This window comes from Columba livia, chromosome 1 (genome assembly GCF_036013475.1).
Source record: "Columba livia isolate bColLiv1 breed racing homer chromosome 1, bColLiv1.pat.W.v2, whole genome shotgun sequence".
Classification (NCBI taxonomy): Eukaryota; Metazoa; Chordata; class Aves; order Columbiformes; family Columbidae; genus Columba; species Columba livia.
Window position 1 is genome coordinate 88,917,107 of NC_088602.1, and position 24,162 is coordinate 88,941,268.

General features: G+C 40.8%; 1 protein-coding gene across 4 annotated transcripts in view; it reads right to left on the minus strand.

The window, feature by feature from the left end:
* Positions 1-395: 395 nt before the first annotated feature.
* Positions 396-24,162, minus strand: part of APP (amyloid beta precursor protein) — a 222,680-nt gene continuing 198,913 nt past the window's right edge. For 2 of the 4 annotated variants that reach the window (XM_065065694.1, XM_065065681.1), the window contains 4 exons: positions 23,245-23,298; positions 12,464-12,564; positions 9,265-9,411; positions 396-1,360 (listed from right to left, as the gene is read on the minus strand). In XM_065065694.1, coding sequence (XP_064921766.1) covers positions 1,259-1,360; positions 9,265-9,411; positions 12,464-12,564; positions 23,245-23,298 — 404 coding nt within the window. In that variant the 3' untranslated portion in view covers positions 396-1,258. The remainder of the gene's footprint in view (positions 1,361-9,264; positions 9,412-12,463; positions 12,565-23,244; positions 23,299-24,162) is intronic. The other 2 variants (XM_065065689.1, XM_065065672.1) reach the window with 1 other exon arrangement.

Sequence of the window (24,162 nt, forward strand, 5' to 3'; positions counted from 1 at the left end):
GGGCTCCTGCTGTTGTGCCGCAGCACCGGGCTGGATGGTTTTGCAGCGTGGGAGGCCAGTCATGCACAGCGCTCTCCTCTGCACGGGGGCAGCCGGTGGGCGCAAAAGCACACCACTGGAACAGGGCTCCTCCAGGAATGTGTTTATTTACACTGAAACACTGTCATACAAACTGAAAGAAGAAAAAAAATAGGAGACGACGTCTCAGAGGGGCAGATGTGCCAAAGTCGGTGCCCCGCGCTCCCGCCCTGTCTCGCTGCTTCTGACTGCACGTGCCATGATCCTCGCAGGAAAACCCCTTCCCGACCCTCTCTCAGTGTGAACATCCTTGTTTTCCACGTAAGTGGCTTTCAGAAATCTCTGTTCTCTGCTTCCAAAGAAAACTCTTGCCCAAGTGGTTTTTTCTTAATTTATTTATGTAACACAGTGTAGAAAGCTATCAATTCATAAGCAATGGTTCTGTACAATCATCCTGCAGAGGATCCCTGTTAATTTTCGACCAGCAGGCACTTTTCCCCCCAAGAAGTGCTCACAATTAACAGGGATTCTTTTAATATTTTTTTTAAGATCAAAAAGATACATGGAAAAGAAAATAAAGTTTACCTTTCAATGCCTAAAGTGTGCACATAAAACAGGCACAAAGAAACGAATGTGTATTCCCATGATTTCTACGTCACTAATACAGCAGGAGCAACAATCTGTACAATAAAATGCAGCTGCAGAGGAAAAGAATTTCAGTAACTCATCTGGAATACTTTTTAAAAAATGTTGTTTTACTTTAAAATGCATAGTGATCAGAAAAAAATGCTCAGCAAAGAGAAGCAGCTAAACCCCACAGACACGGAAAGCATCCCCCATCAATTCTTAAAGCATATTTCAATTAGGACTTAATTTCTGTCACAAATCACAAGAATAATATACAACTGGCTAAGGAGCTACATGATAAATAATTGGGAAAGAGAATCTACCCATGCACTAGTTAAATACAGCTAACCTCTTTACAATACACAAAAAACATTCATTAATAATGTAGTGTAAAGACTGAAATGTAAAGAGAAAGAGAGAGAAAATACATTACTGATTTTATTAATTCAAGTTCAGGCATCTACTTGTGTTACAGCACAGCTGTCAAAAGGCGAGAATGAGTAAATAATAAAACAGAGTGTTTTTCTTTCTTTCCGCATTGCTCTATAGCTGAACACCGATGGGCAGTGAAGCAATCATTCTGCTGTCCAACTCATGAGGCTGCTGTGGTGTCCTAGTTCTGCATCTGTTCGAAGAACTTGTAGGTGGGGTTTTCATAGCCATTCTGCTGCATCTTGGAAAGGTGGCGCTCCTCTGGTGTCACTGCAGCGTCCACCTGTCAGGAGAAGAATCAACCAGGGTCAGAGTCCGGCTTAATTCACAGCACGCCCCACATTTCCCCACTTTAGGGCCACCCAACATACCGTGTACCCTCTCCTGTGCATTCAGGCAGAAAGCGTCCTCTGAAACACACACAAGACCGAGTTTGTTTGAAAGCTTCTTCCCTGGCTCCCCCCCCCCTTTTTTAATGAAGAGGAAGAAGTAAGTTAGGTCCCAATCTCAGTCCAAATCTCATAAGAAAGTCTAAAAGAAAGGTGGCTGGGAAGTGGTAGGGACACTTCTCCACTAAACAGTGTTAAACCTCGTACCTGGAGGCCCTAATACTGCCTGAAGAGGCAACTGTCTCTGAAAACTCTTCTCTCCATTTACACAGGACTGCGGTGGCATCATAAACAAAATAAACAGGCAGAACTGCACCCAGCAATGAATGAGAAGCCAGCAAACAGCTTTAAAGAGCACCTTCCAAGAGACGGCCCTCACAGCTCCAACAGTCATGGTTCACTTTTTGGACAGAGTAATACGCAGAAGAAGATAAAGCAACAGGAACAATTCTCCAAGTCTTATAAAAGAAACCCTGGGGTATATTTTGCACCCCATTATTAGGTTTTTCCTCCTAGGATGTATATTGGTATCTGTACTTGGAATCAACTGAGTCTGAAAAGAAAAGAAAAAGCTCACTAAAAAGCTGACGGAAGTGGCTCGAGGCTGCCTCCTGCCTATACTGTGCTCTCAGGTCTGTTGCAGATACTGTGGTCCCAAGACCAAGAAAAATTAATTGGAAAAAATAAAATGAGGGTAGCAAGGAAATGTCAGAGTAGCCAGCTCCAAGGTGAGAAAAAAAATCCTGTTGCATTCACAGAAATGGAATTGGCTCCAAGGTCGAGTTTCATTCAATGTAGTGACAAAAAACCTGACGTGTCTGCAGTGGTTTAAGTATTTCTACTTAACAAAAATTGACCTTTCTTGATTACCTGGAAGACAGGCATAAAGACAGCTCAGTCAAGACTTCTCTACTGAATACCTGCAGCTCCACAAATTATTTTCTTCCTTCACTGAACAATTACAGAAATAAAAGACCCCATCAAATTAAGAGCGGGTGAGAGCAGTCTCTTAATGTTAATGAGGTATTTTACCTCTGCTGTACGAGCTCAATAGCTGTTGTGTATTCAAAACGTACTGTATCTTGGCTATCTTACTAGCTACCTATGAAAACAGAACTAACAAAGCCTGCTTGTCAGCTATTTCATTTGCTGTCTGTTCTCTCTAGAGTCTGATAGCTCTTAAGAAAGGAGGTAAAAAGTTAATTTCACATCATCAAAAATTTAAAATCAGGAAGGTGCCTAAAATTCTACATTAAAGTACTAGTTATGAACATTTTCCTATGGATTCTGATAAGTAGTGACCTTTAGGAAAAACATCCATTTATTTTTAGCATAAAAATAACCAATAATGGAAAAGTGTATTCTCTCAAGAAGCCTTCTACAGCAAGCTAACTTACTCTAACACTTTAATAAAAAAAAACAAACGAGAAGTAGTTATGTCATATACTCATTTCAAATCTACTCTACAATACTGGTAATAACTCAGCCTAGCAATGCCAGACTAGGACCGTTGGTAAGTTGTTACCTGCTACCCTGTAGAAAGACTAAAGGTATGTTCTTCCACACGAGGGACAAACGCAGGCCGCTCAGCTGATTTTGGCAGCTGTTCGTTTATTTTGGTAGGTTTTACCATAGGACCACCAAAAAATGGGTCCTCTCTGTCCATCTTCTGTCTTGATGTTCTTTTACTTGTTACTTAAGAGAAGAAAGAGTTCTGTGTGTGGGACATGCACTGGACTGCTCAGATGAACTGCTAACCCCAAATGGGACCCATTTTCGTATTTGCGCGTTCTACAACTCCCTGTCCATGTTCCTGTTCTCAAACTGCATTTTCAATCAATCCTGTATCTTACATCAAATGTCTTTTTCTTATGCAATAATTGCACATTTTTGTGAAACACCCAAGGGGCACATACTGCTTTTGCTCACAAGCTGTTGTGAGACTCTCCATAGCTGGGAGCCCTGAGCACTCCAGCGAGCCCTTGACTCCTGCCAGCAGTGTACAGGATGCCATGCAGAAGGGGTCACTGGGCTCAGCTGACACCGTGCTCCCCGCATTTCTGATTCTGCAACATAACTTGTCCTTTTTTTGCTGTCAAAATACTGACATTCAAAGGCTGGTTTTCTTTTCTTTTTTTTTGTGTGTGTGTGTGTGTGTTTGGTTTTGTTTAAGTTGGGTTTGTATGGAGTAATTCTCTTACGCAACAAACCCAAAATACATCTATTTCTTCACCTCCTGTGACATGCTTTCAGGCAGTGAGACCCTGTTTAGAGATGGCGCTCTTGCTTTAAGCTGCTCTTTCTCGATTTCGCTTATTTTAGAAACTAGGAGGGGAAAAAAAACCCCAGTGTTTTGCTTCCCCTGCCCTCCTTGCTCTCCGGAACTGACAAAAGAAACGTTTCCTTTTCTGCTGCAGGATGCCAGCTTCCCCTGGCCAGCCCACGTGAGCAGAGAGCGCTCAGCTTGGCTGTCAACAATCATTTTCATCCCTCAAGATCAGGACAACTCCTGGGAATTTCATAACCTGTCCCCCCTCTTCAACCTCTGCCCCCAAATCCTCACAACGTTTCTGTACAACAATGTACTGAGCAGTCAGCATACAACTGTGCACTCACATTTTAAAGACTCATCCATGCCTGCTGCTCCAGTCCCACGTGGGCGCTGCAGTGAGGGCAGTGGTGGGGCTGGGTGAGAGGCAGTGGGAGCTGACACAAGTCCCAGCACCCATCTCTGCCAGCATCTCCAGGAGCTGGGCTGGTGCTTGCTGCTGTGCCTGTCCTGTCCTTTCTCCAGGGGCTGCCGACTTCTCTCTCCACAAGGACACACCTTCTATACCCATATGCAGTGAATCATAGAATGTCCTGACTTGGAAGGGACCCACAAGCATCATCGAGTCCAGCTCCTGTCCCTGCACAGGACAACCCCACAGTTCACACCATGTGTCTGAGGGCTTGTCCAGTCTCTTCTTGAACACTGTCGGGCTTGGGGCCGTGACACCTCCCTGGGGAGCCTGTTCCAGTGCTCCACCACCCTCTGGGGGAAGAACCTTTTCCTAATGTCCAACCTAAACCTCCTCTGGCACATCTTCCTGCCATTCCCTCAGGTTCTGTCACTGGAGAGAAGAGATCAACACCTGGCCCTCCTCCCCTTGTGAGGAAGCTGTAGCTGCCATGAAGTCTCCCCTCAGTCTCTTCTTCTCCAGGCTGAACAAACCAAGTGACTTTAGCTGCTCCTCATACAGCTTCCCCTCCAAACCCTGGACCAGCTTTGTAGCCCTCTTCTGGATACTCTCCAGTAACTTTATATCCTTTTTACCCTGTGTTGCCCAGAACTGCACACAGTGCTCCAGGTGAGGCCGCACCAGTGCAGAGCAGAGCGGGACAATCACCTCCCTGGCCCGGCTGGCAATGCTGTGCTGGATGCACCCAGGACACGGGTGGCCCTCAGCTTCTGTCAGTTCCTTGTCAATTCTGTCAATTCCTCACTTGCTGTCAATGTATGTCATCAGTATAACAACAGTAGGGCCTAATAAACGCATTCCATATAGATTTTGTACAAACATGTAAAAGGCCTAATCCCTGCCCTTAGGGACATGCAAATTTAACAGCATTAACTATCTGCGTTGTGACAATGCCACCACCTGCCAGCTGCTGCTGCTAAAGTTGTTGCAAACATGGCTGCGAATGGAAGAGAAGAACAAAGTAGGGAAATGGCAGGTGTTCCCGTAACATTTTCAGCAGTTACAGAAAAATAGGAATACAAAGCAAGCGCAGAGGACAAGCCACCCTTCCTTTCGTCCTTGAAGGGGCTGCTGTGGCATCAAGTCAGCCCTGGTTCTTGTGCACAGTAACAACACACTACAGGTGCTTCTACAAATGAAGAAGTGAAATCCTCGAAGTTTACAACTAAACCACTCACAGCTCTAAAAAAACTTCTTTGAGCATGAAATTAAAGCACAGTATAAAGCTCTGGGGATGAGGGTTCAGGGGTCTCTGTGTACCATACACGCCTGAGAGCATCTTCCTTTCTAGGAGGCTCCCCCCACTAGGCTGGGATGCAAAGGAGGCGTATGGCAGAACCTGTGCTGTACGCCTTCATATTTAAGCTCCAAACAACATGGTATTGAACTCTGTCACCCGTTTTAGCTTAAGCCTCCCACTCAGCACTTCTTATTGAGGATTAGAAGATGTGATAAGCACACAGCATAACCTGCTTCCAGGAAAGAAATAGGGTAAGACAACAACATTAAAAGAAAATTAAAGAAAAGTGCAAGGCAGAAGGGCCTAGAGAATTTACAAGAAACTAGAGAAACTTGGAAAAAAATCAGGCAGGAGAAAGATTATGAAAAAATATGACGAAGGACAGTAAAATCAGACTGAATTTTTTATGCCCCTGGACAATATTCCATATGAAAAAGCCCCACTTTGATAAAATTAGTTTATAGTGGAAGTCCAATAGCCCCTGAAATATGGCGTTTATAGATGAAAGGGATTTATTGAGGCTTCTACTTGCAGTCTGAGTAGTTTTTCTGTTTTTTTTTTTTTTTTTTTAAATTTCCCCTTCAGCTTTTAAAATGACTAGTGCTGGTACACTAGCACCTCTCTTTCCTGTAGCTCTCTGCTGTGGGGTAATCCATCTCACTGCCACCTTATGTGCACTATCACTCATCCAAAAGGTCTTCTACTCATTTTTACCCATTTCAGCTCTGCCAAACTGTTCCTCTCATTCCTTACAACCCCTTCCCTGGGCATTGCTCTGTCAAATGACATGCCTTGAACCTGATTATCTCCTTGTCAGTAAATCCCTAAAGCCCTTTACCATTTTAAGAAGCTTTTTGCACCCGTTATGGAGGTGGCCGAGGTTGAACACAGCATGTAAGGCGTGGGTACTCTGGCGCTACTGGGAAGCAGCCTAGACACTTTTCTACGGTGTGATGTCTCTTGAGAGAACAGCTCGGTCAGGCAGATAACCTCTTTTGAGGCTGTTTGTCCATCTGCCCCCTGCTGCTCCAGCCTATGGACCTTTCACACAGAAAATCCTAATACGGAGTCAGGAAGATGGTAATGCTGCAGAAAAATTCATGTGCTGCCTCTACATCTATGGGGCAGATCAAAAGCAGCCCTCAAAGATGGGCTGAACACAACGTTGTTGTTTACACGATGGTAAATGGATGCTGCCTAATATACATCTGCAGACTGGACTTTGACAGATGGACTTTGGAGCATAGTACAGCAATTTTAATGGTTTCTCTGCTACTGCTGTGAACCCCCTGTTGTCACCTCTCCCCACATGTTCCTGCTGAAACAAATGAGCTTCAAGGAGCGGATCCTGAAAGAGGAGGGGTTAAGACAGTCAGTTGCAGTCTGGAGCACAGGAGAGGTGAGAACTCCTGTTTTACCACCTGTTTTCATGGAGGAAGCAACCTCCTGCAGGCAGCTGGGGTGGCTGCATTAGCCAAAAACACCTTCAAAATACATAATTTTCATCCGTGCTGTCACTTACTTAACTGTGGCAGTCCTTCTCCTGGAAAGGCTGAACCACTTTGAAATGTTTATATTCTCAGACTTGGAAGAAAATTATTATGACACTTCTTCTAAACAGGACAAGTATAGCTCCTCAGAGCTTCAAAAAAAGGCTAATAGGATTTTTAATAATGTCTTCTGTTAAAGAAATACTGAAATGAGAAAGAGTACTAGAGTCAGAGTTGACTTTTTGGAAGATAATAATACAGGTGGAACAGGACCTATTTTGTAATCTTGCACTCATTACCACAGAGTTAAATTTTCACAGTAACTTCAGACATGCAATAAAAAGGTTGCAAAATCTGTTAAAATACACTTGCCCAACCTAGAGCTGATGGATGGTTATTTTCACATCAAGCGATTTTGCTCTTCTCTGCTTTTTGTGCACAGCACATTAAAGGTACGCTGTTGCTAAATAAATTAATCCTCTTTAGACTGGAACAGCTTAACTTTGAAGACATTTTAATATTAAACATCAATTGCATATGGATCTCTGGGTGGATTTTTTTTCCCCCCAAAATAAGTGCTACAAAATTTTCACCCATCTAGGACAAAAATAGATGTGATGCCTTTCTTGCAGGCGAGAAGCTCAGACAGCAAGGCTATGCAGCCTGCCAAGACCACAGAGCAAGTCTCACAGAATAAGGAATCCTGCCTGCCAATGCCAGACACAATGCAGCACCGTCTACACTGTGGTACTATAAATCGACTAATATTCTTGGTAGAGCCACATTTATGCTTCTATCTGTAAAAATGTTTATTCCCTAAGTGATGCTGTCATTTTGACATGAATTACTTGTTGAGCTTGTGGATGTTACTCCTAGTCCAATGTTTCCAAGTTCACTGTCACTGAAGGCAGCTCAGAGGAATCCAAGATTACCTTTGCCACACCATTCTATCAGACGAAGCCCACCTGAAATTTGAAGGTCAGACCACATCGAATGTCTGACTCAGGGCTCTGCCCTGGCAAGGCTTCTGGCCTATTCTGCTGTCGCTAAATTCAGCCAAAGGAGGCTCTCAGGTTGCATAACTGTTGGCAGCGGCTATTGACTAGGTGATTTAATAAAACTAAAGCCTATTTTAATTTTCTAAGAGATGGACTGGAAGCTTCCATATGGAACGTTAAAGTTGAGATTCTTGCTTGCTATTTTCTGCCTCTCAGTCAAAATTCTGCAGGACTTGCTCTCTGCTCAAATCTCACCCCAAATGTCTGGTGCTCTTCTGACCGTGTCTCTTTCGAGCGTTTCAAACCACGCAGACAATCACAGCACAGACAGAGGGACGGACAAGCTCAGGTCTAAGGACAAGGCTTATTAAATATTTTTAAGACCCTTCATTGTCCCAGACAGTGGAATACATGCATCAGGAAGCATGTATGTCTCCAGCAAGACCAAAGCAAGGCTCATTTGACTCAAGGTGAAAACAGCCTAATGTGGACTTGAACAAAACAGAGTTTCAATCAAAAATCTAAAATGCCAGTTTTGGAAGGCAAAATCATATACATGTTTCCAGTGCTGGCTAATCTAAGTACTGTCTGCAAACGAGACGCTCACATAGGAGACTAGATATCAATACACAAGTTGTCACGATCACGTTTTTCTACTTACAGAGATCCTTTCTTAAATCCAAGCAATACATGAAGTATTTTACGTTACTGTAAACTGACCACAAATTTATTTGGTAGATTGGGAAGAGACACAGGTTTTCATCTTGAAAATCCCATATGAGAGTATTATATATTATATTTGTTTCTCCAATCTATAAGTTTCAGATTAGCCATAAATCAAAAGCAAATGGCAAAAAAAAAACTTGTTTAGAGAACAAAAAGTAATGAAGTATCTGTGTAGAGAAAATCCTTGTGACCAGCACAATACACAGAAGACCTGCCTCAAATGTTTATTTCAAGCTAAAGAAAGAAATCCGTGTGTGTGCATTCCCAACAAAAGCAAACCCAGATTTTTCCTCTTGTGCAGTGTCTGCTCATTGGCTCCTGTTAAATTTCCTAGAAAATGAACTTTCACATTGTGAGGCGATTGATCTGGTATAGTTCCAGGAGATATTTTTGTGGTTGTACAACCAACTTAACATGGTTTATATTGTGTCTGGATTTACAAAATAAGGCAATTTGATTCCACTCTACCAGGTGCCACCACTCCAACTCTAAACATAGGGCTAGGCAAAAGCACGGTTTCTTCATTTGTAAATATGTTTACTGAGCAGCATGTTGACTGTGTTGCATGTGTGACACCAGTTGTGCTTGGCAGTCTCTTCTTACCTCCACAACCCCATGATGGATAGATGTGTACTGCTTCTTCTTCAGCATCACCAAAGTAATGACAATCACTGTTGCAATGACAACACCTCCCACCATTAGTCCAATGATGGCACCTTTATTTGAACCCACATCTTCAGCAAAGAACACCTGCAAAAGAAAAATAAAGGAAGGTGGCTAAAAAAGCTCACTATTTGGTTAATGTGTCCAGCTGCCACAGCAATATAAAGTCTATTGATGTATCAGTAATTAAACAGCATTGTATGCCATCCTAATTATTCAGAACTGGATTGCTGTAGCACAAAGCTCTCATAGTTGGAGAAGAGCAATTTGGGAAATCTGTATTGCCTGTGGTGTAGCAGTGCTGTGACTAAGGGGAAGACTCATCTCCACTTTTCTGCTTCACATGGGTCTTAGATAGTATCTGTTTTTTTTTTTCTTCCTTCAGTAAGTGAGTCAAGCTAATTGCAAAATGACTGATGAGCCTATAGAAGAGTAACCAGGGAGCATGCACGTTTCTTTATTTTTAGAATGCTAATCATGAAAATGTTCATAAATCTGTATGTGTGGCTTGTTTGGACTAAGATGCATTTATTCGATAAGGGAGTAGTGAAGACCTGTGGGACAAAAGTGAAACTTGCACGCAACCAGCTGGGAGAAACTTCTCCCACCAAAGAGACAAGAGTCCAACAAAAACAAGCATGATGATTTAAGTGACCACCAAGGGATGCTTCAAGATTTTGCAGGGAAAAGGGAGAATGAGCTATACCTGGATGATGACAATACTCATGTGAGACCTAGTGGAGGAAACACTTGTGTGAAAAACAGAGAAGATCCACTTAAATTATTTGTACTGATAAGGCAAAACAGTGGACAGCAAGATGCTTTACTATGCATTTAACAAGATGGGCTTTTACAACAGGAGCAGGTATGAAAAGTGGGTGATTGTTTTCACTGTCTTGTTTTGTATTCAAAGAGTATGCTGGATTATTTTACATCTATGCAAATTTCACAAACCTTTTGTCTGCTTGTCAATAGTGGGCCTTTATTATTATTATTTTTAACCAAAATGGGCAAAAAGGATTAGAGAATAAATTACATTCACCGAATTGTAAGTCTACCTCACTCTGAAAGACTAAATAGTTTGACAAGTATTTAACAAAAATGCAGAGGGAAGCAGGAAACCAGCTGAGAATTATAACGAGCTGTATAACATTTGCACTCTTCAGAAACACAGTCTTCCTCAGAGAGGTATTAAAGCATGCAGTATAAATATTTATGTTGTTCCTAGTCATAAGCAAGAAATGTATTTAAACAAAGTTAAGAATTCACTAGAAAGTACACACAATGGGCAGAGTTGGCATAAGCTGATGTGAAGTAATAATTTCTTCTGTCAATTTTACCTGCCCAGGAATGAAATTGTGTTACCATGCTATTTTGGAGCACTGTGAAATGACCCAGCTAATATACATATGCAACAGAGGAAAGCCTTAAGCACTCCGAGCCATGAAAATCAACTTAATGTACAGTAAAAATGTGAACACCCATAAAGGAGAAAATAACTGCAATTTCAGCTCTATTTCGAAGTTTGCATGTAAAATACAATGAGCAGCTGAATTCAAAGCAATATCCTAAGGAGACTGTTTCAGTAAATCCCTCCAGAGCACAGCAGAAGGAAAACACAGATGAAAGTACTTTCTGCTGACTGCTTTTGAGTTAAAGCGAAGGGAGAAGGGCATCAGCCCGGGACCTTCTCAGCAGCACCAGACCGCTTGCTCTGTCTCAACTGAAAGGATAACCTAGAGGACAGCTTCCTAATTTTTAAATAATGGTTGTACCTATCAGTAAGAAGTATGGCATAAAATGTTTTAAAAAGCTGGAAAAGTCCTATTTTAAGCCTCACACAGATTACGCAAGCGCAGGAATCGCAATGCGTTCCCTACCAGCCACCATGGTAAGGGCAGTTTCCAGCGGCAAACTTCTTGGGATGGCAGTAAAGCACTTAAACACGAAAGGCTGCTGCTGGCAAGTGCATGTGACACAGGATTAATAACTACTGTGTCTAAAACACATTCCTCCAAGTTCCTTCCCTTTGGTAAACTCCCATGATTTCACTCCATCAGGATGTTTAACCCACCTGAGCTAAGCGTGTCAGAATTTCCCAAATTAGTGCTAATGCATTTTGGATTAGCTCGTCAGACCGGGAATTCTCAGTTCTTGGCATCAAAGAGATGGCAGAATTATCTTTTCACACAGTGATTGCCTAGTTCAAATGCAAATTTGAGTCCTATGTTAATTTTAATTTTCAGCACTACTTAGCTTTAAGAATATATTAAGAGAAAAAGCTTTCAAGTTTAATATCAGGATATTGAAAGTCACAGAACTGCAATCTCATCATGTAATATATCTTTACAAAAGAGGAAGCAGAAAAGGTTTATAGCCAACACTGCTCTATAGGTTCTTCATTACTTATTAAGGGACTGAAAAAAGCTTCTGGAAGATGCTTGTTCTTACTTACATTGCTTTTGGTTGTTATTTTTGTGTTCATAAGCTGCGTAGTTCAAATGGGGAACAATATTTTGCTCCTACCTGCACTTCACCTGTTAATAATTTACTAGATCTAAAGGAACAAAACACACGAATACAGCCAAGTACAAATTAAAATTAAGGCCAGTGCACAATCTCCTCTTATCCCAAGCAGGCAATCTTATGAAAGGTTATGCTCCATGGGGTTCAGCCTCCTTCACGCACCACCACCATCTGTTTTGACAGAAAAGGAATCTATTCCTGAAACAGTGTCATTCTCTTTCTTGCTGCACCACGCTGCGTGTCTCCAGCACACTTTTTAAATTTATTTTAAGAAAACTTACTTAGCATTTTCCATCCTCTCTATCCCTTCTCTTTAGTTATGTGAACATAACAGATGGACTGTGGGACAAGTATTGTCCATATGACCACATCCAGTCCCATGGCAGTGCAAGGGCAGGAACTGTGAGAATTTCCTCTCACGTGAGACTTTCCACCCTGTCTGCTGAAATTAGCCCAGGTTTGAAAAATCATCACCTGTTCACACGAATACTTTTTGTTCACACTTTCAGCATTCACATCATCCAGGGAAAACATGGCCACGATTGACCTACTAGCTCAAGAATGTATCAGTAACTCGAAATACACGTGCGGAAAGCACAGTTTGTTCACTCACCAGCTTTTGATGATGAACTTCATATCCTGAGTCATGCCGGAACTCTGCATCCATCTTCACTTCAGATATCTCTTCTGTTTTAACATTGGTCAACCCAGAACCTGCAGCGCACCGCAATGAAAATTCATTAAAGTCATTGACTCAATAATGCTCCGTCTACCTCCACCAAAACAAGAGCAGAAGGCAACAGCGTCATTCACGCAGAGGAGGTGTGATGCAACGTGAAAAGGAACTGGGAGGACAGTGAGGTAGGTCTGATATTTCAGTCCCACTGAGGTGACACAGAATGAGCTGGTAAAATTTCTCCTCTGTTACACATTTCTTAATCCACTGCAGCTATGCTGGTACAAGCATCAAAGGCTTTCAGCATGAACCACCACAAGAACTAAGCTGCGAGGGACCAACAGCTGTCTCCTGCATTGGCTCACAAGATGCAGACAGATCTTCTCTGAGAGCCTCTTTAGCAACGTCAAGAAAATTTGGTGTTTAGGCCAAAATCTTCCTGCTCCCTAAGATTAGGCTTCTGTGAGGAAAAAACACACATCCATGGTGTGAGGTGGGGAACCCCAGATGTATTTTCTTGCTTCCTTTGAGTCTCTACCTTTTGCACAAACATTTACAAGTAAGAATTATTAAAATGTTTGTGAAGCTTACATGGCTTTTATTTGTTTTCATATTTCAGACTGCTCAGAATTAATTTGAGTTTTGACTTCTGTCTGAGAAACGATAACTGTCCCTCTTGATAAGAAACATAGAGTAAAGCAAGTAGGCAAAGCTTGCAGTGATTTTAATTGTAGATAGTTTGCTGTCCTTTTGTCCCCTTATGTGTGCAAAAGGGAGATGCTGCACTTGTCTGATGGCAAAGGCAGACAGGATTTCATCCTGGAAAACACCCTCAGGAGAACGAGCCAGGCTTAGAACAGCTGAGCAGTGCATCCTATATATAAATGTTTTTGTCCTGAAAAGCTGGCTCTGGCTTATAGAGTACATATGGGTATTCATGTAGCTGGTTATTTTCCTTTTCTGTATCAACTGACTGACACTCATATTTGTTGGAGGTACAAACACTGTAGCAGCATGATGTTTATGAAAAGTTATTTCCTCACCCTGTCTAACGTGATCAGAACAAATTGGTTCATATTCCTTATCTATTATTTACTTTAGCATTTTATCATTTCAACCCCTCTCTCCAAACCTTCATTCTGATTTTTAGTATTTTGGGCTGACCTTAAGCTCTGATGCAGAGGAAGAAACTCTTGAAAATTCTCAACACTACTGACTGTTCTTGTGCTCCACTGTCTCTGGACTCTCAATAAATTCTCGAAGACTTCCGTGTGCCAATGAGCTCCACAGTCTAAAGCAGCACTCAATGCAAGAATTATTGCCCTTTTATTGCCTTTGAATGTGAAATTTCTTTTTTCATTAAATGTGGATTTATTTTTGTACTATGAGTCAGCAAGAACAGACCTTCCCAAGAACTTCTCTGGACTGTACAGACAATCCCATTCTAAGGTTCTGATCTTTCTTTTCACAGTAAAACACGCAAAGGAGAGAACAAGAATCTTTGTGCAGTGAAGTATTTATGTTTATTTTCTTGAACAGTTTGATTGCTCCATGAATTCTACCTTAGTGTCTTTTTTTAAAGGAATAAGGCACCTAAAGATCTCAAATTTATTAAGCATCTGATTTTTGATGCTATGTTACACTAATTACACAAGTATATTATGACATTTATACATGAGAGACCATTTCCAAAATCAAGAACTGTAACACACTTAAGGAACTGCAGTTTAAAAAAATCCCCATGATGTTCTGTCAACGAAATGCAAGAGGAAATGGAGATGAAGGAAATAAAACCCACATGGTACCTGCAAAGAGGTTTGCCTTCCTATCTTTGAAGCAGTTATGGTTAGTTTTCCACGCTAAAATAATAATCTGATTTACTTTCCTCTGTGTATCATCTCAAAACACCCCCTAGACCCGCAACAACGGGAAGCAAAGAAAACGAGAAGGTGCATCAGGCGGCACAGAGCCTTGCCTCTTCAGCCCCTTGCCTTCTTGTTTTTAGGATTAAAAAGGAGGGGGAAAAACCAACAGTGAAATAGCCAGGGAAAATTAATTAACTAGCCAGGGGAAAGGACTTGGTTTTCCCAGGACTTGGTTCATGCCCACAGCTGTAGTGGCTGAAGAGGTGGCCGGCTCCCAGCTGCTCACCACAGCCACGCTTGCTGCCCCTCAGACACGCTGGCAAAAGCATCACGTGGAAAGTCCCCCAGGACAAGGGCCTGGGGAATCGCACGGCTCTGCTGTTACAGCTGAAAAATTCACTGGAACTATAAATATTGAGTATCCATATCAATACATGTATGAGATACATCTGTGAAGAATCAGCTTGTCTTTTATTGAGGGAAGCCCTGCCTCCCAAACCTCCTAGAGGTCACTGGTAGAGTTAGGAAGCGCATAGGAAACTAATTCGTCTTGGAGTGTATTTGCATTTCCAAAAAGCCTTTGAGAAGGTCCCTGACCAAAGCTCTGGCAGAAGCTAAGATGGTAAGGATTAAGTGGGAAAGTCCTACATGACTTTCCATAACTGATTAAAAAGACAGGAAATAAAGTGTAAATACACAGCCATTTTTCACAACGGAGGAAGGTTACCAGCAGGGTCCCAACAGGATCTGTGCCGTGCTGCTTGTAAAGTGAGCTGGGTCAGGGAGTGAATAGTGACATGACAAAGATTATTGACAAAAAATAAAAGAAAAAAAGAGGATAGTCAAAGTAAAACCGGCTGCAAAGAACTGCAGAGGGATATTACAGATTCTGAGTGCATAATAAAAGGGAAATGGTATTAAATGTTGATATAATGTAAACTGGTGCTTGCAGGGATATGCAGCCCTAACTATACATACACAACAGGGTCTAAATTAGGTCTGTTCCACCCAGGACAGACAGAGACCTTGCAGTCACTGCAGATAACTCTCTGTGGGCAGGTGGCTCAGTAGCAGTCAAAAAGGCAAAGAGAAAGCTGGAAGTAATTACGAAGGAACAGAGAAAACAGAAAACATTGTTACACCACTGTACAAATGTTGTATCCTCATTTTAAATCTGGCTATGCACTCTGGTCACCCCACCTCAAACGAAGGCAGAAAAACTAGAAAAGACACAAAGCAGGGTGAGATAGATGATCACTGGTACGGAATGGCTTCTGTATGAGAAGGACTAGACAATTCGGCAGTCTTCAGACTGGAAGAGACAACCAAGGGGAATGCTACAGAGGTCTATATAAGTGACAAGGAGAAAGTCTACATGAAACAGTTATTCATTATTTGTCCTAAGAAAGTATAGGACATCAACATGGCTATGACACAGCAGATTAAAAGCTAACGAAAGTGTATATATAATTTGGTACAATGCAAAACTGGGCTGTGGAACTCATTGGAACAAATCATGAGGATGTTCAAAATACGAATGAACAAACGCGAAGAAGCAAGGTTCATCCAGGGTTACTAAACACAACGGTGAAAATACAGTTTCTCGTCCTGGAAGTCTATCGAATGCTGGCTGCCAAACGCTCAGTGGATGTGCCGGAGCACAAGGCAGAGGTGCAGTCTGTAGGCATCCTCTATGCATCACTGCTAGGGGCAGGATAATAATGGGCTTGGGTACTTGTGCTCTGGGGCTCTGATCACTTTCAGAGCGAAAGCAAGCTAGACAGTTTAGACCGTGGGTCTTCGTTAGCTTCTGTTAAGCAGAGCCAAATGCCCCAGCCTGGAGTTACAGCAGAATTTCAGGGGGAGAACAGGTCAGGAGCCTTAACATCAGCAAGCAACAGAGGGTGATGAATTCACAGTAGTCACAGCTGCTGGAAAAACGCAGGCTCAGGCTTCCCTAAAGCCACATTTCCTTGAGGGTTGTCTTCCCCACTCTTACTCCCAAACAGGAAAGCTGGAGCCATATTTCCAGCACTCAGCAGGTTAAACAATCTTCAGTCTTGCGATCAGGGAGAATTTTTTTTTTGTAGGCCATGCAACCAAGGTCTGGTGGACTACGTGGCCTTATCAATCCCCAAAAATGCCACGGGATCTGAATACCAAGTGGGACCCGATATTAGGAAGCTAATGGTGTTAGACTTAGTAACACTTGTCTTTGGCAGCTAGCACGGGAAAAAGGTTAGAAACAGAAAAATCTTCCTTTGCACTAAAAAACCTGATAGAAATTTTTTTCTTCCCCGTATTTCCCTTGGAAGTGAGGAAAAAAGACTCCTAAAGTACAACTAGGGTAAACGTGGTCTTCTGCAAATAATTAATCATATAGTAAGAGAAGCACGACTCTGCACTGGAATCCATTAAATACCTGGTATGAGACAAAAACAGACACGGGGTTATATATGCCCTTCCACCACGTTACATTATAGAACTTAGACTTTCTATTTAACAGATTTCTTTTCATTTCCAGTTCATTCGCTTTTCTATCCTGGTGACTACATACATAGTCCTACATGCTATAATCAAAGATTTATTTTTCAAAGGTAAGAACTGTAGAAGGAAAAACTAACTGAAGAAGAAAAAAGGGTCTTTTAAAACATTTTCAAAACTTTCTTCAGAGGTGTGTGAATCAGGTAAGATGCAAACAGCAAAGGATGCCTAATATCACTCTGCTCTTGCATTTAAGGCAAACATTCAAAGAAAAGTTATCTGTATGATGTGATCTTTAACTCTGACACAAAATGATGTTTTATTCACTACCAAGTCTAAAATACACATATGTAAAAGAAGAAAAAATGAGAGAAACAGCCTCACTGCAAATTCACAAATAATGATAATTATAAGTGCTTTTTCTTCCGAATTACATATTCTCTTTAGGGAGCTGCATTCCTAGTTACTTCAATTTAAAAACGCTACAATTCAACTGGTAAAGATCTTAATTTGCAACTCCTTAGAAAAACTGAAAAAACTATTCAGGCATTAAAAACATGGGCTTAAAAGCATTTAGTAAAATCCAACAAAATGAGCTATCTACGATGGGCTTTTAATTGTATTGTTACTAAAAAGTAATGTTAACTTTTATAAATACACATGCACACGTGTGCACACACACAGCAAAAAGAGCAGCTTATGCAAACCTTATTCTTCCTTGGCCTTTTAAAGGGAGGGGGGAATCATATGGAGTTAAAAGCTACTCAAATGAAATACAAACCAAGTAGCTGTTTTGGGAACACTTGATCTTCACACAGATGAGCTTTTGTGTTTGTATAAATATATATTTAGGCTTCAAGAAGGATAAGAAAAAGGATACAATGAATTCCACCAAGGATGCTGTTTGGTGAACATCATCTACTACCCTGCCTGTAATTGCTTCTTCTACTGGTTAAATATCAATCTAGCAAGATTTTGTGACTTTGTTCTGCAAGGGTTTGAAAGAGCATCAGATGTGCCTGTGGCCTTCCAGTTAGAGTTAAAAATGAAACCTCCAGGTGAAGTGCAGTTGAAACTGCCAGATATGGGTGGTCTCTACATAGAAAACCCCCAAACAGCATATTTAAGCAACAGATATACTCACTGCAATTCCAGAAAACATGTAACTGCATGTCCATGAACTGTATTTGAGTAACAGCAAGAACAAGAGAAAATTTGTTGAATCAAGGCCTGCTACAAGTGTAGTAAACAGCTTTACCTGGGTAAAGCTTCATCTAAAATGAAAAGGGTGGATTGAAAGAAAATGCAGTGTTTGAATAATTACTCAGGTAGGTGGCTGCATGTCCTCACTAGAAGTTCAACTATTACTTGCATATGACTCTATGATTTTGTGCAGGTCATTTAATTTTGAAATTAAAGAATACCGAAGCTTGCATTCTAATTTATAAAGACAAAATTAACATTATATACTCAGGTTTGTAAGGACAACTCAAATATCTTTGAGGAGTAAGTACTTTTAAGACTGTATGGATCTAAAAGTTTCTGGTCTCTCTTACTGAAATGGTGGTTCACTTTTACTTCATGGATGACTATAGGGCTCCCAAATTGGAGAAAGCAGAAGATAAGTGCAAAAAATAAAGTTATATTTTTTTTAAAAAAATAATCCAATTGGAACTTAGTACGAAATAATTATTTCTCAGAATATCAGAGATTATTTTATGTGTGTAAAAATGAAAAACCAAGTAAAATTCAGTAATCTTTCTGGCATGTCAATGCAGATGCCGTGCATATGCACATATAATTGCATACACAGTCAGTAACTATCTGATTTATAAAACAATCTAAAGGAAAAAATTCTATTAGCGACTTTTATTTGGTAGCTGCAGACAGTTGGTTTAAGACAACTGTACTGAACCAACATCACTAAGACAGGAAAGAAAAACCTGGCAATTTCTGGCAAGAAAATCATCAATAATTCACTAAGTTGCTCTCTGCCCTCACCTCATACAGACTGCAGCATATGTGCTAATGATTCTGCAGAAGAGCCATTAAGCTTACAGAGCCTCTGCAACTGTGCATGAAAAAAATCCCTCAGCCTTCTATATAATATAATAAAGATGGACAAGTCATGATTTATCAGCAGAAGGGCCAGAGACACTGAAGCAGCTTTATGTGCAATGTCTCCTCAAAATTATTGACTGTCTTTGCAAAAACAATCAACTGATAAAAAGCTGGGAGAATGCAAAAACCCAAACCAAACCACAGACTATACTACATGGAAAAAAACAACTCAGTTGATACAATAAAATCCTTGCATTGTGAATTATGGGCATGCCAAGTGATACAATTACAGCTGTTAGTGGTGTAATTACAGCTGCAACTGTGCAACAGATGAGAATACAGTCTACCCTGAACAGAGAGGTTGTTATTTCCTTTATCACCTTGAATTTCAGAAAATCTGCTGATATTATACTAAGCAACACCCATTCTGATGGCAGGTTTTCTCATCTTCAATCAATTACCATAGATCAGACCTGATGAATTAACATGAATAAAAAGGAGGTCGCTTTTGCCTATCTAAAGATGTTTTTATATGTATCTTTGTGTGCGTGTATATGTCTATCTCTATATACGCAAGCACACACACACAAAAGAGAAAAAAGTTATTCATGAACACATACCCAAAATTCAGCTGCAAGAAATTAAACGTTCATAACGAAAAGGTGACCTCTAGGGCATAGGGGAGAAGGAAACATTACTGAAAAAGCTGTTACAGGGAGGCTATCAAGGAAAGAGTTGTTCTATTTGAAGTTCTTCCTGTGGAAGTTCTCAGGCTGGACTGAAACCTTCTAATGTTTCCCTCTCCAAAGCAATTTATAAATACCAAGAAACATGCCATAAATCTCTTATCATTTCATGCTGTATTAAAAATAGCTTAGTACATCCAGATATTTTTATTCCCCTTGATCTTTTACCATCTCTGTTTACTTCCTTTTCAGGAAAGAGATGTCAAGAAAGCAACTTAGGCACAATTCTTATTCTTGTTCCCCCATTTGTGAATTACAAAGAGGAAGGACGTTGTGTTGAAGCACTTGGCTCCTTTTCAAACACCAGTGTGGATCACACAGATGTTCCATCTATACTAGAAAATGAGGATCCCGCTGACACCACTCTCCTCCTGGGGACACATGTAAATCAGATTCAAATTCAAGCTTCAACCACTGCTAGTCAAGGTGGAGTGCTACGGAGGCAGGGGTTTGGAAAACTGACTTAAATTTTAGTAAATGGTTTAAACTTGGACTTTCCTCAAAAGCCTTCCTGCCCTATGGATTGGACAACTCTTCAAATTTCCTGACTCGACTCATAGACTTTATTTATTAATAAGAGAGAACAATGTGGTGAAGTAATGAGATTCTAGTTATGATAAATACTACAAACAACTAAGTACTTGCTCTTCTTTTCTGTACTGTGACCAAATGACCTCTCTTGCCGGAGAGGGACAAAGATCATCTGCATGATCTGCTTTTATGAAAAACGTAGTGATCGTTGCAAGAATATTGTGGGGGTGAAAAGTTTTAAAAGAAAATGGAAAAGAGGAAAAAGGACATGTGTTTCTATGCTTGTCTTAGTCCTTTCAGAACTGATTTTCTTCAGGGATTTTCAACACTGACACAATGTCCACTTGTTCTTATCCCTCAGCTTGGACAGCCAGACTGGACACCTGTGTTTTCACCCTGCAGCAGCGACCACCTTGTTTGCTCGAGCAAAACAAGCAGAGGCACTAACTGAAAAGTCAGGGCTGTGAGAATGGCAAACCTTTCTTGAAACCAGCAGGACTCTAGGCAACTAAAACAAAACAAAAAGTTACAAGCAGCTGCATGTGCTAACCTGCCTGCAGGTCCCTTGTTAATACTTTTTCATTCTAGAATAATATCCTTGTTTTTCAGATTGTTTTTTGACGTAAAAAATAGCTTCAAACTGTAAAATCTGACTATCCCAAAAGGACAGGGACTACCAAAAAAGTGTCTCTTTTCCTCTTTTAACCTCTAACATATAAATTTTGTTTACAATTAACAAGTCAAAGAGTTTTAGAGCACATATTTTTTAACTGACAGAATCTCTATTATTTCACAGGTTAACTAAGAATCCATTTGCTCTACTCTACTCCTAGTTTATGAAGCTACTCAGACTGGTATCAGTTTTCTGTTAAATTAAAATTTTACCACAGACAAATTGTATTCAAAGGATGATGAAAAATCAGGTGGTCATTTATTGCCAGATTTTTTTATCAGTAATGGTAAATCTGCAGAAGTCTGGACATGCTAACTGAAGACTTAAGAACCTTACGGTCTACCAGGAATGCTGAAGAGAACACGTTGTTCTTTGTGTTATGATACATTTAGTGCTACTGTAAAGGGGCAAAATCTCTATTTCATGTGCACATGTAAGACACTTTATGCTGTGAAATTCAGAATGAAGGGATGGCAGTGAGAGATCTCAGTCTCTCTGGTGAAACGACCATCCCTCTACCTGGAGGAACATGACGTGTGTCCCTGCTGGGCTGCAGGGGTTCCCTCTCTGTGCCAAAAGCAGAGCAGGGGCCTTCTCAGCACATGAACTCTGCACTAAAGGTGGCAAAGGCTACACAGGCCCCTTCTTACTAGTCTTCTTACCTCTTCTTAGTAGTCTGTTGTACATTCACAAACATCCCTCATGACCTGTGCTAGCCATACTTTCAGTACTATTTATATCATCCCAACCACCAAAGTGCTCTGATACCCTGAACTGAAATAATTTCACTCTGAAACTGGAGCGCAGCAGTGTGAGAAAATCCTATTTTGGGAAGGGACACCAGCAATTTCTGCCACTGTGTGTGCGCCTATGTGTGCGTGTGTGAACTGAAGGAAGGAATAATCTTTAGTAATAAACATGAACCTCATACCAGATTTTTCACAATGAGATTAAAAGAGTTAACAATCACTAACTTAATATTACAAGAAAATTCCTAGATTGAACTGACATTACAAAATTTGGATTCAACACATTTATGTTTCATTTGTGATGCTATTTCTATTCTAGTGCTCTTGGGCAAGAAATCTAATCCAGAAGGCAGAGACAATCCAGTACTGGAGGAATGTTACTTGATCCCATGATTTTTGGCATGGTTATAGAGATAGCTCTGCACCTGTTTCAAGGCTCTCTTCACAGAGTGAATTAAGATTCTAAACACAAGTCAAGATCTCAGACTCCCCAAACAGTGCTGGGAGTAAATCACCTGGCCAGCCTTGACCTGTATCCCAATTGCTCTAGCATAGGAGTTCATTTTACTTCCCAGTGTACAATTTTCTGTAGTCAGTAAACACCGCTGAGTTACCTCAAAGATATAAACGCAAACTAGGAGAGTGCTGACCATAACACTTTCTAATGGAAGTTTGGAGGAAAAGATGAAAGGAAAAAGAGGACAAACTTATCAGTTTGATCCGATCTGAAGGAAAAAAACGAAATGACGATGTGACACTGCAATAATTCTAACCCTAAAATATACCCATCTAATCTCACTATGTGTGGAAGAGTAATCTCTTCTGAAATAAAAGGCTGTCTGCTCTCAATGGAGTCAGCCGTATCTAGATAATCCTAAATAAAAATGAGGGGGAAAAAGAAACAACCTAAAAAGCAAAAAAAGTTAGTATGAAACCCAATCTTCTACTTTTGAATATTGGATTTGCCACATTTCAATTTTCTGAACATTTCTAGCATAACTCAAACTAGTCATCTGATATTCCTTTGAAATGAACAGGAAGACACAAGTACCTAGAGGGCAAATAATCACCTCTGTTTATCCTAGAATGGAATGAATAGCCGTATAGAGGCGTCCTCAGTGAATCCAAGAGGGAGAATATACGTATCAATTTTTAGATGTCTGGAGTTAGCCAAGATAAATATCACAGCAAAAAATCCTAATGTTCCTTGCAATTCTAAAATCACATGCATGAATTCTTTATTAGCCTCAACTTACAAGAAACTGTACACTCTACATAAAAGTATCAACATTTTTATCACATATTCTCAAATGAAGAGTACCCTCTGCCCTGAAGGGTACTGCCCCTGCACCTGCCGAAGCATCATTGCCTGAAGACAACCTGGGTCTGTGGGTCCCACTCCCTCCCCCAGTGCCCATCCCCAGCGCCCGTGACAGACAGCACTCACACAGGCTGACGGGGCTGGTGTGGGAACGCTTCCCTGGTTCGTGGCAGAGCGTTACATTTTAAGAGAGAATTAGACCAAAGCAAAGGTGACCATTTCAGCTCAAGGAGACCACATGCACACTGGGAAAACACAGGTTAGGTAAAAGCCATGCACGTTATATACCTGGTCGTGTGGTGAGTCCTCTGTCTGCAGCTGGGCGGGCGTCAACGGGCTCAACTGGGCATATGCAGAAAAGAAACAAAAAAAAAGCACACAAAAAATAAACAAAAGCCCCCAAAACGATAAAGTCAACTGCTCTTCCATTGGGACAGTGCAGGAGAGACATACTGCATAAACAAAGTTAACAAAGCAACAGCTAGAAAAGATCTGCCTTCAGGTAATCCTGGAAATAAAGGGAAGGGACAGGCACAACTTCAAAAGGAAAGCTTCACTGCTGGTGTGTCAATTTAAATCATATTCTGGTTACTGCTTAAAGTGAGAAGCCATCAAGATCACAGAACTTCTGTCTATAGGGTGAAATGATACTCATTACATGCAACCAGTTGCCTCATCAGAATTGGCAGCAAGAACAGATATGATGAGTAAGTTCTTGCAGCCAGTCTTGATCAATGCTGACTGACAAACCCACTGAATCCTGATGCCTTTTTCCTTTCAATAGGGATTCTTTACAGCATCAGCTATAAGGTTTGAAAAAAGTAAAGCACATTTTGAAAATACAATCAATATTTCATTCCGATATGCTGTGATTTGTAGACAGCAAATTTGTCTTCCAATATTTGAAAGGGAAGCAAAGGAGATACACCACTTTCTACCCAATTGTGTGTCATACACAATTTTATAGCTCTTGTATTACTGTACTAAGGCTTTATCAGCTGAAACCTAAGGTTGATGGAGCTCACTGCCATTAGCAGAAGACAGGATGTGCAAAACTTTTAATGCTGTTTGAGTCACTACCTACTGCCTCAGTTAAGTCCAAACTGAACATATTGAAGAAGTTCACTAAAACATTCAGATTTTTTTTTTCCCCTCCCTTTTTTTTTTTTCTGTTTCTCTCTTGCTGCAATACTGTTACCTTCCTTA